The sequence below is a fragment of the Bufo bufo genome, chromosome 2, assembly GCF_905171765.1.
Source record: "Bufo bufo chromosome 2, aBufBuf1.1, whole genome shotgun sequence".
In the NCBI taxonomy this organism is placed as follows: Eukaryota; Metazoa; Chordata; class Amphibia; order Anura; family Bufonidae; genus Bufo; species Bufo bufo.
This window is the reverse complement of record NC_053390.1, coordinates 765,843,919-765,856,616: the sequence shown is the minus strand read 5'-3', so window position 1 is coordinate 765,856,616 and position 12,698 is coordinate 765,843,919. Positions and strand designations below refer to the sequence as shown.

At 45.6% G+C, this 12,698-nt stretch overlaps 1 protein-coding gene across 3 annotated transcripts in view; it reads left to right on the top strand.

Annotated features, from left to right (window-relative positions):
* Nucleotides 1-12,698, top strand: part of LOC120990315 — a 459,898-nt gene that overhangs the window by 304,570 nt on the left and 142,630 nt on the right. For all 3 annotated transcript variants that reach the window (XM_040419046.1, XM_040419047.1, XM_040419045.1), the window contains exons 13-14: nucleotides 9,509-9,592; nucleotides 10,458-10,577. In XM_040419046.1, coding sequence (XP_040274980.1) covers nucleotides 9,509-9,592; nucleotides 10,458-10,577 — 204 coding nt within the window. The remainder of the gene's footprint in view (nucleotides 1-9,508; nucleotides 9,593-10,457; nucleotides 10,578-12,698) is intronic.

Genomic DNA, 12,698 nt, shown 5'->3' with positions numbered 1-12,698 from the left:
ATGAGCAGGTGGAAGAAGAGGAGGAGGAAGCTGAGGAGGAGGAGACAGGAGGCAAAGAATGTTGCCCTGCGATCCTTGGCGGCGGAAGGACGTGCGCCAAACAGCTCTCCGCCTGGGGCCCAGCCGCCACTACATTTACCCAGTGTGCAGTTAGGGAGATATAGCGTCCCTGGCCGTGCTTACTGGTCCACGTATCTGTGGTTAGGTGGACCTTGCCACAGATGGCGTTGCGCAGTGCACACTTGATTTTATCGGATACTTGGTTGTGCAGGGAAGGCACGGCTCTCTTGGAGAAGTAGTGCCGGCTGGGAACAACATACTGTGGGACAGCAAGCGACATGAGCTGTTTGAAGCTGTGTGTGTCCACCAGCCTAAATGACAGCATTTCATATGCCAGTAGTTTAGAAATGCTGGCATTCAGGGCCAGGGATCGAGGGTGGCTAGGTGGGAATTTACGCTTTCTCTCAAATGTTTGTGAGATGGAGAGCTGAACGCTGCCGTGTGACATGGTTGAGATGCTTGGTGACGCAGGTGGTGGTGTTGGTGGTACATCCCATGTTTGCTGGGCGGCAAGTGCCAACGTTCCTCCAGAGGCGGAGGAAGAGGCCGAGGCGGCGGCAGCAGCAGAAGAGGTAGCAGGGGGAGCCTGAGTGACTTCCTTGTTTTTGAAGGTGTTTACTCCACTGCAGTTCATGCTTTGCATGCAGGTGCCTGGTCATGCAGGTTGTGCTAAGGTTCAGAACGTTAATGCCTCGCTTCAGGCTCTGATGGCACAGCGTGCAAACCACTCGGGTCTTGTCGTCAGCACATTGTTTGAAGAAGTGCCATGCCAGGGAACTCCTTGAAGCTGCCTTTGGGGTGCTCGGTCCCAGATGGTGGCGGTCAGTAGCAGGCGTAGTCTCTTGGCGGCGGGTGTTCTGATTTTGCCCACTGCTCCCTCTTTTGCTACGCTGTTGGCTCGGTCTCACCACTGCCTCTTCCTCTGAACTGTGAAAGTCAGTGGCACGACCTTCATTCCATGTGGGGTCTAGGACCTCATCGTCCCCTGCATCGTCTTCCACCCAGTCTTGATCCCTGACCTCCTGTTCAGTCTGCACACTGCAGAAAGACGCATCAGTTGGCACCTGTGTTTCGTCATCATCAGAGACGTGCTGAGGTGGTATTCCCATATCCTCATCATCAGGAAACATAAGTGGTTGTGCGTTAGTGCATTCTATCTCTTTTACCCCTGGGGAAGGGCTAGGTGGATGCCCTTGGGAAACCCTGCCAGCAGAGTCTTCAAACAGCATAAGAGACTGCTGCATATGTTGAGGCTCAGACAGTTTCCCTGATATGCATGGGGGTGATGTGACAGACTGATGGGCTTGGTTTTCATGCGCCATCTGTGCGCTTTCTGCAGAAGACTGGGTGGGAGATAATGTGAACGTGCTGGATGCATTGTCGGCCACCCAATTGACTAATACCTGTACCTGCTCAGGCCTTACCATCCTTAGAACGGCATTGGGCCCCACCAAATATGGCTGTAAATTCTGGCGGCTACTGGGACCTGAGGTAGTTGGTACACTAGGACGTGTGGCTGTGGCAGAACGGCCACGTCCTCTCCCAGCACCAGAGGGTCCACTAACACCACCACGACCATGTCCGCGTCCCTTACTAGATGTTTTCCTCATTGTTCCCGTTCACCACAATAAGAAAAATATTATTGAATTAAAATTCAGGCCTTTTTTTACAGACACCTAACACTATTTGGCTATCTATTTAAGTACCGTATTACACTAATACAGGCACACCAGTAATGACAGATTTAGCTGAATATAAATGTGAGGCCTATTTTTTAGGCGCTGTGTGACAGGTATACGTTTAATCACAGAATTAGACTTGGATCTGCACTGTAGCGTGTGTGTTAAGTTTTTCAGAATGACCCTATCAGCACCTTGAATCTAATATACCCTTTTAGGGATAGATTAAAAGTAGGCCTGATACAGCAGAAAAACCGGAATTAGTTTTACCGGTAATTCTGTTTCCATGAGATTATCACGACGGCATACAAGGAGATTGACCCCTGACCTCTGTAGGGGCAGGAACAGAGAAAGGTTAAATACCCTCCTCCCACAACCAACACCAGTGTTGGCAAAATCACACAGAGCAACCCGGTGGTGGAAAATAGTGAAACAAAGGTATTACTTCATACCTTCTAGAGACCTACTAGGTCAAAAACGATTTAAATCATAGGGAGGGAATAACGTGCCGTCGTGATGATCTCATGGAAACAGAATTACCGGTAAGACTAATTCCGGTTTTTCCATAGCATCATCACGACGGCATACAAGGAGATATAAAAAATATATCAGTTAAGGGGGGGCTACAGCCTGGAGGACTTTCCGCCCGAAGGACAGATCAGAAGATCTGGAAAGATCCAGGCGATAGTGCTTTATAAATGTATGAATGCTGGACCAAGTGGCAGCACGACAGATTTCCTCCAGAGAAGCCCCAGCTCTCTCCGCCTGAGAGGAAGACATGGCCCGAGTGGAATGGGCCCTAATGTTGACTGGACATGTAAGGTTTTGTATTTGGTAACAAAGACTAATGGCTTCTTTGAGCCATCTAGCTATAAAGGACCGGGAGGCTTTTTGGCCCTTAAATCTTCCTCCAAACAGGACTAGAAGATTGTCAGATTTCCTAAACTTCTCCGTCACCGTGATATAGTTTAGGACTGCCCGTCTAACGTCCAGAGAGTGAAACGCCGATTCTTTATCATTAGAGGGGTGCTGGCAAAAAGAAGGTAGGGTAACCTCCTGGCTCCGATGAAAATTGGATACGACTTTGGGGAGAAATCCAGGATCCAAACGGAGAATAATTCTATCATCTAGAATACGGAGGTAGGGTTCCCTGATTGATAGGGCTTGTAATTCCCCTACTCTGCGGGCCGAAGTTATCGCAATTAAGAAGGCCGTTTTCAAGGACCATAATTTTATTGGACAGTCAGACATGGGTTCAAAGGGTGGTAAAGTAAGGCCTGTAAGAACGACGTTCAGATCCCAGGAAGGGACACGGGCGGTGATCGTTGGGCGGAGCCTCGTCGCCGCCTTAATGAATCTTTTGATCCAACGATGGCCGGCTATATCTTGGTCAAAGAAACAACCTAGGGCTGAGATTTGGACCTTCAAGGTAGAGGGTCTAAGTCCCAGGTCCAGACCTTGCTGTAGGAAATCCAGTATTCTTTGGATGTTGGGTTTACGCAAATGTGGCGATTCGTCCCCACTCCAGGAACAAAAACGTTTCCATATCTTAAGGTAAATTGCTGACGTTACCTTCTTTCTGGAGGCTTTCAAAGTAGCAATAACTCCGTCTGACAGGCCCTGAAGCTTCAGGGTTTGGGACTCAGGATCCAAGCCGCCAATTTCAGAAACTGCGGGTTTGGGTGTAGAACTGGACCCTGCTGGAGTAGATCCCCCCGCACAGGAAGGAGCCATGGATCTTGTAGGGAAAATTTTTGGAGGGATGACAACCAGCTTCTCTTTGGCCATAGGGGAGCGATCACAATCACCGTGGCCTTGTCTTGAAGAATTTTTTGTACCACCTTCGGAATTAGAGGAAGTGGAGGGAAGGCATAGCACAGATTCCAATGCCAACGAATGGCGAAGGCGTCTAAGGCATGAGGTCTGTCCCTGGGGTTTAGGGAACAGAATGTTTCCACCTTTGAGTTTGCCCTGGTGGCAAACAGATCCACGTCGGGCATCCCCCATTTCCTTACTACTAGCCCGAATATTTCTGGACTTAGAGACCATTCTGTATGGTCGATTCTGTGGCGACTGAGAAAATCCGCTTCCTGATTTAGTATTCCCTTCAGATGAACTGCCGATATCGAGGCCACATTCTGTTCTGCCCAAGCAAAGATTTTTGTTGACAGTGCTTGTAGGGTTACGGACCGCGTTCCCCCTTGATGGGAGAGGTAGGCAATGGCCGTAGTGTTGTCCGACAGCACTTTTATGTGATGATGACACAACATTTCCTCTGCTACCTTTAACACCTCCCAGACTGCTCTCAGTTCCCTGAAGTTCGATGACTGGGATCTGATCGAATCTGGCCAAGTGCCCTGGAACATACGATCCCCCACCTTTGCACCCCAGCCGGACAGACTTGCGTCTGTTATTACCTGGACCTGGGGAGTCTTCTGCCACGGATTTCCCCGTGATAAGTTTCCGTGGTCTTTCCACCAATTTAGGGACTGCAGAATCTGAGTTGGTGGACTTACTTGATGATCTAGAGAGGATTGGCACTTGTTCCAGACACTCAGGATCCAGGACTGTAGGGGTCTGAAGTGTATTTGACACCAGGGAACTGCCTGAATACAGGATGTTAGCAGGCCCAGCAGACTCATCGCCTCTCTGATAGAGCAGGATCTTCTTTTTTGAAAGGACCTGATCTTTTGTTGGAGAACTGATATTTTGTCTCGAGGTAGGAATACCGCTTGCCTTCGGGAGTCTAGGATCATCCCTAAGAAACGAACTTCCCTTGAGGGGGTGAGGACGGACTTTCCTTTGTTCACGATCCACCCCAGATCGTCTAGGATGGAGAGAAAAAGCTTCAGGTTCGAACTGATTTGGCTGAGACTTTCGCTGACTAGAAGGAAATCGTCCAAATAAGGGATTATCATAAGTCCCTGTCTTCGGGCAAAGGCGACCATCTCTACCACTACTTTGGTAAATATTCTTGGCGCAGATGAAATCCCGAAGGGAAGGGCCCTGAACTGGTAGTGATGGACGTTTCCTGATATATCCTGGATTGCAAACCGGAGAAACTTTTGTGAGTCGGTGTGAATGGGAATGTGGTAATAAGCGTCTTGTAGGTCTATTGTGCACATGAAGACGTCTTTGCTTAGCAGAGGGATTGTAAATGCTAGGGTCTCCATCCTGAATTTTTGATAACGGATGAATCTGTTTAGTGGTTTCAGGTTTATGATAGTCCGAAAAGTGCCTTCTTTCTTCCTGATTAGAAATAGGGTTGAATAGAAACCCCTGCCTCTTTCTGGAGGCGGGACCGGTGAGATTACATTCATTAAGTGAAGTTTCTGGACTCCTTGCCAAAGGTTCATTTGGAACCGTGTCAGTGAAAATTTGTTTGGGGGTCTTGAAGACCACTCTATTTGGTAGCCTGCCCCGACTACCTTGGAAATCCAGGGGTTCTGGGAGATGGATTCCCATGACCCCAGGAATCTTGAGAGTCTTCCCCCCACCCCGACGTCATTGCTTATCGGAGGATTTTGGGTGGGAGAAGGATTGGCCTCTTCCTCTTCCCCCTTTTGGATAGCTCCAACGTCCTGATTTCCCTTTCCCCCTGTAGCTTTTTTCTTGACCCGAGGAGGGGCGAAAAGGATACCGGCGTCTGGAGGGGCGATCTTCCGGAAACCCCTTCTTTCTGTCCGCGGCCTTCTCTAGAATCTTATCTAGCACCGGGCCAAACACATATTCTCCAGAAAAGGGTATGGAACAGAGCTTCAATTTAGACGTCTTGTCCCCCGACCAGCACTTCATCCAGAGGGCTCTTCTGGCTGCATTGGAAAGTGCCGCGTCTCTGGCGGAGAATCGGACTGATTCGGCAGAGGCATCCGCCAGGAAGGCCGTGGCGGATTTTAAAAGAGGGAGAGAACTAAGAATTTGTTCCCTAGATGTTCTATCCTTAATATGAGTTTCCAATTCTCCCAACCAAAGATACATGGATCGGGCGACTGAGGTAGCCGCAATATTGGTTTTAATATTGAACATGGACGCCTCCCAGGATTTCCTGAGAAGACTGTCCGCTTTACGATCCATTGAATCTTTAAGTTGGGAGGTATCTTCAAATGGGAGAGATGTTTTCTTGTTCACTTTGGCCACCTGTACATCGATCTTGGGAATTTCATTGAAAATTTTAGATTCCTCTGGATCAAAAAGCAACCTATTTTTGAACGCAGCCGGGACTCCCAGACGTCTTTCTGGATCTGCCCACTCATCAAGGACCATATCCCTAATACTCTCGTTAATGGGGAACACACGAGTTTTCTTGACTCTTAGGCCCCCAAACATTTCTTCTTGTACTGAATGGGTACGTTGCACTTCCTCCACGCCCATGGTCGACCTTACTGCCTTTAATAGGTCGGACATTTCTTCTGTAGAAAAGTAATATCTACGACTGTCATCCACTGAGTCTGTATCAGAGACTCTCTCCCCCTCTTCCCATGACTTAACGGAGTGGGCACTTTCATCCGCCATAACTTCTAGGTCCGAAGGGGACGGAGACCTAGCCCGCTTCCTCTTAGGTTGCGGCAAGTCGGGGGGATTAGTGGACAGGTGGGCCAGGGATGAACGGATCTCTTCCTGAATCATGGTTTTCAATTCCTCTTTTAAGGAGGGTGCTTCATCCCGTACAATATTAGAAATACAAGACTTGCACAACTTTTTAGGGTAGTAGTCAGGAAGTCTGCTATTACAGGAGATACATTTGAGTGTTTTTTTGATTTTTTTCGGGGCTTCTTTAGCCTAAAAGAAAGGAGAAGGCAGGGCATCAGGGTATGACCACTAGAGGGAGAGAGAGAGCAAGAGGGGGTCAGCAGAGGCGAGCTAGCTGCCCCTGGAAATAACTTCCTCTCTCTCTTTTTTCCCCCTTCCACCTATTACAGCAGGAGAGGGGGATCAACAGACTCCCTGACCTGCACAAACAATACCCCCGAAGGGGACTCACAGTTGGTAGCAGCGCCGGTGGCTCAGCTCTGGGGGATCGCTCAGATGCCGACATCGTCCTCTCTGTAGGCAAGGGTTCCGCACCAGTGGGGACCGATCCTGGGAGCGTTTTGACACGGGCGGTAACCAGCGTTTATGCCTAGGTTTTAAACTGGGATCCACGCTGCCGCCGCGACGTCACTTCCGGGTCGCCGGCCGTGACGTCATAAACATGCGCTCCATGCGCCGGCGCGCACCCAGCTATCGCCCAAGTAGGCTAGGAGGGAGTCTGCGCCAGGGACAGGCCCCGGAATAACCAGGACGAGATAGGCCCTGAACCCCCTGCCCAGCGTTAGTACTTGGACCGCGGGAGGGCAGGGGGACGCCATGCTGGATGCCGGCGTTTTCCAAAGGTAACGGAAAATAAAAAATAAACAGGTTCCATTTCCTTAGCTTCATCTCCCTGCATACAGGGAGACCTTTCTCTGCCCTGTCCTCTGTAGGGACAGGAAACACTGGTGTTGGTGGTGGGAGGAGGGTATTTAACCTTTCTCTGTTCCTGCCCCTAAAGAGGTCAGAGGTCAATCTCCTTGTATGCCGTCGTGATGATGCTATGGAAACCACTAATTTAGAGAATTGCAAATTTGGGAATTGTTTTTCAACCCAGAACAAAAACTGTGCTTTTACGGTCACTAAAAATAACTTGACCAGCTAAAACAGTACTGATTTGGATGAATATAAATGTCAGGCCTATTTTTTAGGCGCTGGGTGACAGGCTCAACTTGCCCCTGATGTAGTATATGGCCAAAAAATAACCACACTATTGATGGTTAAATGTACTTGGTGGCAGCTTGTGCTGGCGCACCACAAGCCACAAAATGGCCGCCGATCACCCCAGAAAAAAGTGACTGAAAAACGCTCTGGGCAGCCTAAAAACACTGAGCAATTGAATAGAAGCAGTTCAATGATCCACAGCTGGAGATCGATCACTGAATGAAGTCTTTTGGAGGAGTTAATCACTGCCTAATCTCGCCCTAACGTCGCAGCTGCAACCTCTCCCTACGCTTGTATCAGCAGAGTGACGTGCAGCGCTACGTGACCCAAGCTTATATAGAGGCTGGGTCACATGCTGCACTGACCAATCACAGCCATGCCAATAGTAGTAGCCATGCCAAGTAGTATGACGCTTGTTGATTGGCTGCTTTGCAGCCTTTCAAAAAGCGCCAAGAAAGCGCCGAACACCAAACTTTTACGAAAATGTTCGGGTCCGTACCCCAAAATTCGGTACGAACCCGAACTATACAGTTCGGGTTCGCTCATCCCTACTGATAACCTATCCAGAGGATAGGTCATTATCATCAGTATTAGTCTTGGAAAACCATTTTAAAGAAAAAGCTAGCACTCCAATCTTGAATGTTTCTCTGATACTGGCCACCTCTGTCTATACAGTAATTGCAGCTTGGATATGAAATCCACAAATAGGTCTGAGTCTCAGAGGAGGGACCTGCATCTATCAGACATTTATGGCATATCCAGTGAATTTATAAATGTCTAAAATGTGAATACCCCTTAACTAGGTGTGGGTGGGTGAAACAGGATTCAGTCTTTCTGTATGAGACCAGGCAGCACATAGGCTAGAATTGCACTTTTACTCAAATCAGACGGTATATTCTAACAGAGGCGTTCCCATGGTGATGGGGACGCTTCAAGTTAAAATATACCATCGGATTGGAGAAAACTCCGATCCGATGGTATATTAACTCCTGACTTTACATTGAAAGTCAATGGGGGACGGATCCGTTTGAAATTGCACCATATTGTGTCAACGTCAAACGGATCCGTCCCCATTGACTTGCATTGTAATTCAGGACGGATCCGTTTGGCTCCGCACGGCCAGGCGGACACCAAAACGACTTTTTTTTCATGTCCGTGGATCCTCCAAAAATCAAGGAAGACCCACGGACGAAAAAACGGTCGCGGATCACGGAAAAACTGAACCCCGTTTTGCGGACCGCAAAAAAATACGGTCGTGTGCATGAGGCCTTAGTCTTTGATGGAGTTTTTTTTTTTTTGTTTTTACCGAAACCAGAAGTAGATTAAGCAGGAACGAGAAGTATAAGGCCACTTTCACACGAGCCTGACGGATTGGCTCCGGATGCGTTCAGTAAAACTCGCACCATTTTGCAAGCAAGTTCAGTCAGTTTTGTCTGCGATTGAGTTCAGTTGTCAAGTTTTTTCCGCGCGGGTGCAATGCGTTTTGATGCGTTTTTCACGCGCGTGATTAAAAAACTGAAGGTTTACAAACAACATCTCCTAGCAACCATCAGTGAAAAACGCATCACATTCGCACTTGCTTGCGGATGCAATGCGTTATTCACGCAGCCCCATTCATTTCTATGTAGCCAGGACTGTGTGAAAAATGCAGAATATAGAACATGCTGCGATTTTCACGCAACGCAGAACTGATGCGTGAAAAACCATGTTCATAGACCCATTGAAATGAATGGGTCATGATTCAATGCGGGTGCTATGCGTTCACGTCACACATTGCACCGGCGCGGAAAATTCGCTCATGTGAAAGGGGCCTAAGTCCTTTTGATCCACTCCAGACTTGGACTCGAAAACTGCACATACTGTATGATTCTGGCCTCAAACTGTTTTTAACCTAAACTTACTGAATCAAATTATAGCAAACATTATATATAGTAAATAAAGAAGACCTAACGGATTTACTTTAAAGTTCATCTTATCCTAACAATTTTTGCTTCTGATGTTCCAGAACTAAATCTCTATTTTCTTTTGTTTTCTAGCCGTCACTATCAAAAAACATGGAGGCAGCAGTATTTACTTCATATATTCTGCCAGTGCTTCACACATCCATCCATGCTCAAGAGGTAAAGAAGTCTAAAGCATTTAGAATTTAATTTTATTTTTTTCCCATCGACTAGAAATGACATCTTAAATGATGTTCTGAATGACAGATTGACAGTGTTTTAGTAATACTAATGTGTATAGAAATGTGTATAGCAATTGCTAATTTAACTAATCTAATTTAATTGACTGGGTGAGTCATCAGGCTTAGCAGCACCCACCCATAGTGAAAGGCGATAGAGAGCCACCATACTCTTTATATTATTTTTAGTAATACTACCCTGTATTGAAATTAGTCCCTCAGGGTGTAATGAATTTTTAACAAATAAATAAAATAAACCCTACAATATAGACAAGGTGATAAGCTATATTCATATCTCATTTGATAGATAAAACAGGGCTGCTTGCAATGCTACTTTTTTGTTAAAACTGCAGATACCACAACAAAACCTGATGGGCCCAATTATAAGTCAGTAGGCTCCGTCAGGTGCAGTTGGTGTCCAAAACAGACATGTCATGTTGCATTGCAACCCCCATTGACAATCATTAGTCGAAATGTCGCAGTGAAGCACAACACGGTACGCTGTGTAGAACCAGCCTAAAAGTCACACCCATGTTACAGTTGTGGAGAGGGCCTCTGTGACATACCTATAAATAAAAGTGCAATTTTTTTTTACACACCTTAAATATAACTTTCCCATTGTATATAGTATATGAATTACACAATTGTACTGTATATTATGCGTTCATTTCACAATCACCACAAAATCTTTACATTTCTCAATGCTTGATTTAAAAAAAATAAAGCATTTTCCCATTGAAGCCCATGCTAGTAATGTTAAGATTATTCTGTTATACATAAACCACAGACAGCTATTTCTTCAACAGGGAGCACCTAATCAAGTAATCCAGGAGCATGCATGTTTTCTGAAATATACTGGAATAAAACAAGTAATCTCTCATCTTGATACATTTATTTCATCTGCAAGGAAAAAGAACTTCCAACAAGTGAGTTCTTTTATAAATTTTTATAGTTTTATCAGTGAGTCAGTAAAGCTACTGTTTGTGCCAATAGCTTTACTCTTTACCCAAAAGATCTTGCTTAAAATCTATAAGGAACAGGGGGAAGGAGACAGTACGTGAAGGTAGAAGCTGCTCATATGGTAGTGTAGGTCCGAAGGGTTATTGTAGTGTTCGGACAGTGAACCCACTATGCCAACTAACCAAGTTGGCTTTGGGCTAAACCTAAGAATGTTGTCCTGGAGGTGCCCTGGTATTCACCCTTTAACCACTACCTCCTGGAGTAATCCTGGTATGGTTGGAAATTGACCATTTGGGATTAGAGACATTGCTGCAAAAGGACCAATGATTAAATTACACTCAGTCAGGAAACGGACATAGGTAAGGGCAAGCTAAGCCTAGGTCAGGGCAGGCATCAGAGTATCAGAGTCAGTAAACAGGCATAAGTTTGGTACACAGCAGACAGAATAGCACAAAAAATTGCTTAACTAGACAACTAGGAACCTAAGCTCTTGCAAGTAGTGAGAGATCAGAGCAGCATTTCTAGCAGAAGCCCATTACAATTAGAAGTACCTGTGTAGCTGCAGATAGCAAGGAGAGGAGGGGTAGTAGAAATGGGAGTAGTAGTAGTAGCTCAATAAATAATGTTCTTCATTGCAATGGACACAGACAGATGGTGTCACATTTAGGTTGTATGTTTTCCTAAAGAGATGGCTTTTTAGGTTGCTTTTAAAAGTTTGGATGCTGAAGGAGAGTCTAATGTGCTTGGGTAGTGAGTTCCAGGGTATGGGAGAATGCATGGAACACAAAAGTCTTCTGAAAATGATGCCCATGATTTATCATGCCCTAACTCCAGAATTCTGGCATTTGCGACTTTTTGGCCTCCCTTGCACAAAACTTGTGTGACTTTATGCATTTTTACACCAGTCACGCCAGTTTTGAAATGTGGGTGTAGTTGGTTATGTTAATGAGTTTCACTCCAGATTTATTACTGAAAAGCTGAGATTTATCAGTTTTCCTACTCAACCCTCCCAGTAGGAAGGTACAGAAGAAAAACTGGAGTAGTTTTTCTAGACAAAAGGGTTTAAAGATAAGACAAATTTATCAAACAGACCAATGAGGCATAAAGTAAGCCAACACAGACTCAAGCAAAGCTGACTTCAGATATTCCCCTCATGATACATTCCCTCCATTATCTGTGAGAAATATCAGGAAAGTAGGTCAAAGATGTATAGAGGAACAGGTTGTGGATGGCCTTGTATGTTATTGTTAATATTGTAATTTAAATTTACTGAGCAATAGGAGGCCTTTGAAGAGATTGGCAGACAAGAGAGGCTGAGGTGGAATTAGGGGAGAGGCAGATTAACCGGCCTGCACAGTTCAGAGTGGATTGGAGAGTAAGAGTCACAGTTTAAAAGTGTTAGAAGAGTGGGCACAGTAAAGAATACTCTAGTAGTCCAGAGGGGAGACTCAGCAAGCAAAATGCAGTAGATGGTACATTCACACAGTGTGCAATGTTTTGGCTACAGTGGTGCTTGAAAGCTTGTGAACCCTTTAGAATATTGTATATTTTTGCATACATTTTAACTAAAACTAAAAATGTTCACACAAGTCCTAAAGATGAAGATAAATATCTAGATAAAGATAACTAAATCAAACAAGTCAAAAATATTAGACCTGATCCTTTATTTATTGAAAAAAAAATGATGAATATCACATGTCTATGAGTGTCAAAAGTATGTGAACCTTTGCTTTCAGTATCTGCTGTGACCCCCTTATGCAGCAATAACTGCAACTAAACATTTCCGGGAATTGTTGATTAGTCCTGCACATAGGCTTGGAGGAATTTTAGCCCATTCCTCCATACAAAATAGCTTCAACCCTGTCATGTTGGTGGGTTTCCTCCAATGAACTGCTCATTTCAGGTCTTTCTACAACATTCCTTTTAGATTAAGGTTAGGACTTTGATTGTACATACAGCCTTTATCAAGTATGGCATTTACAGAGCTAAAAGGGGTTTTCTGGGATTTGGTCTGTTTTTAGTTATGTCCTATAGCGTGTATGGCCTAATGAAAGGATCATACTGACCTGCTCCCCGCCACACTGGTC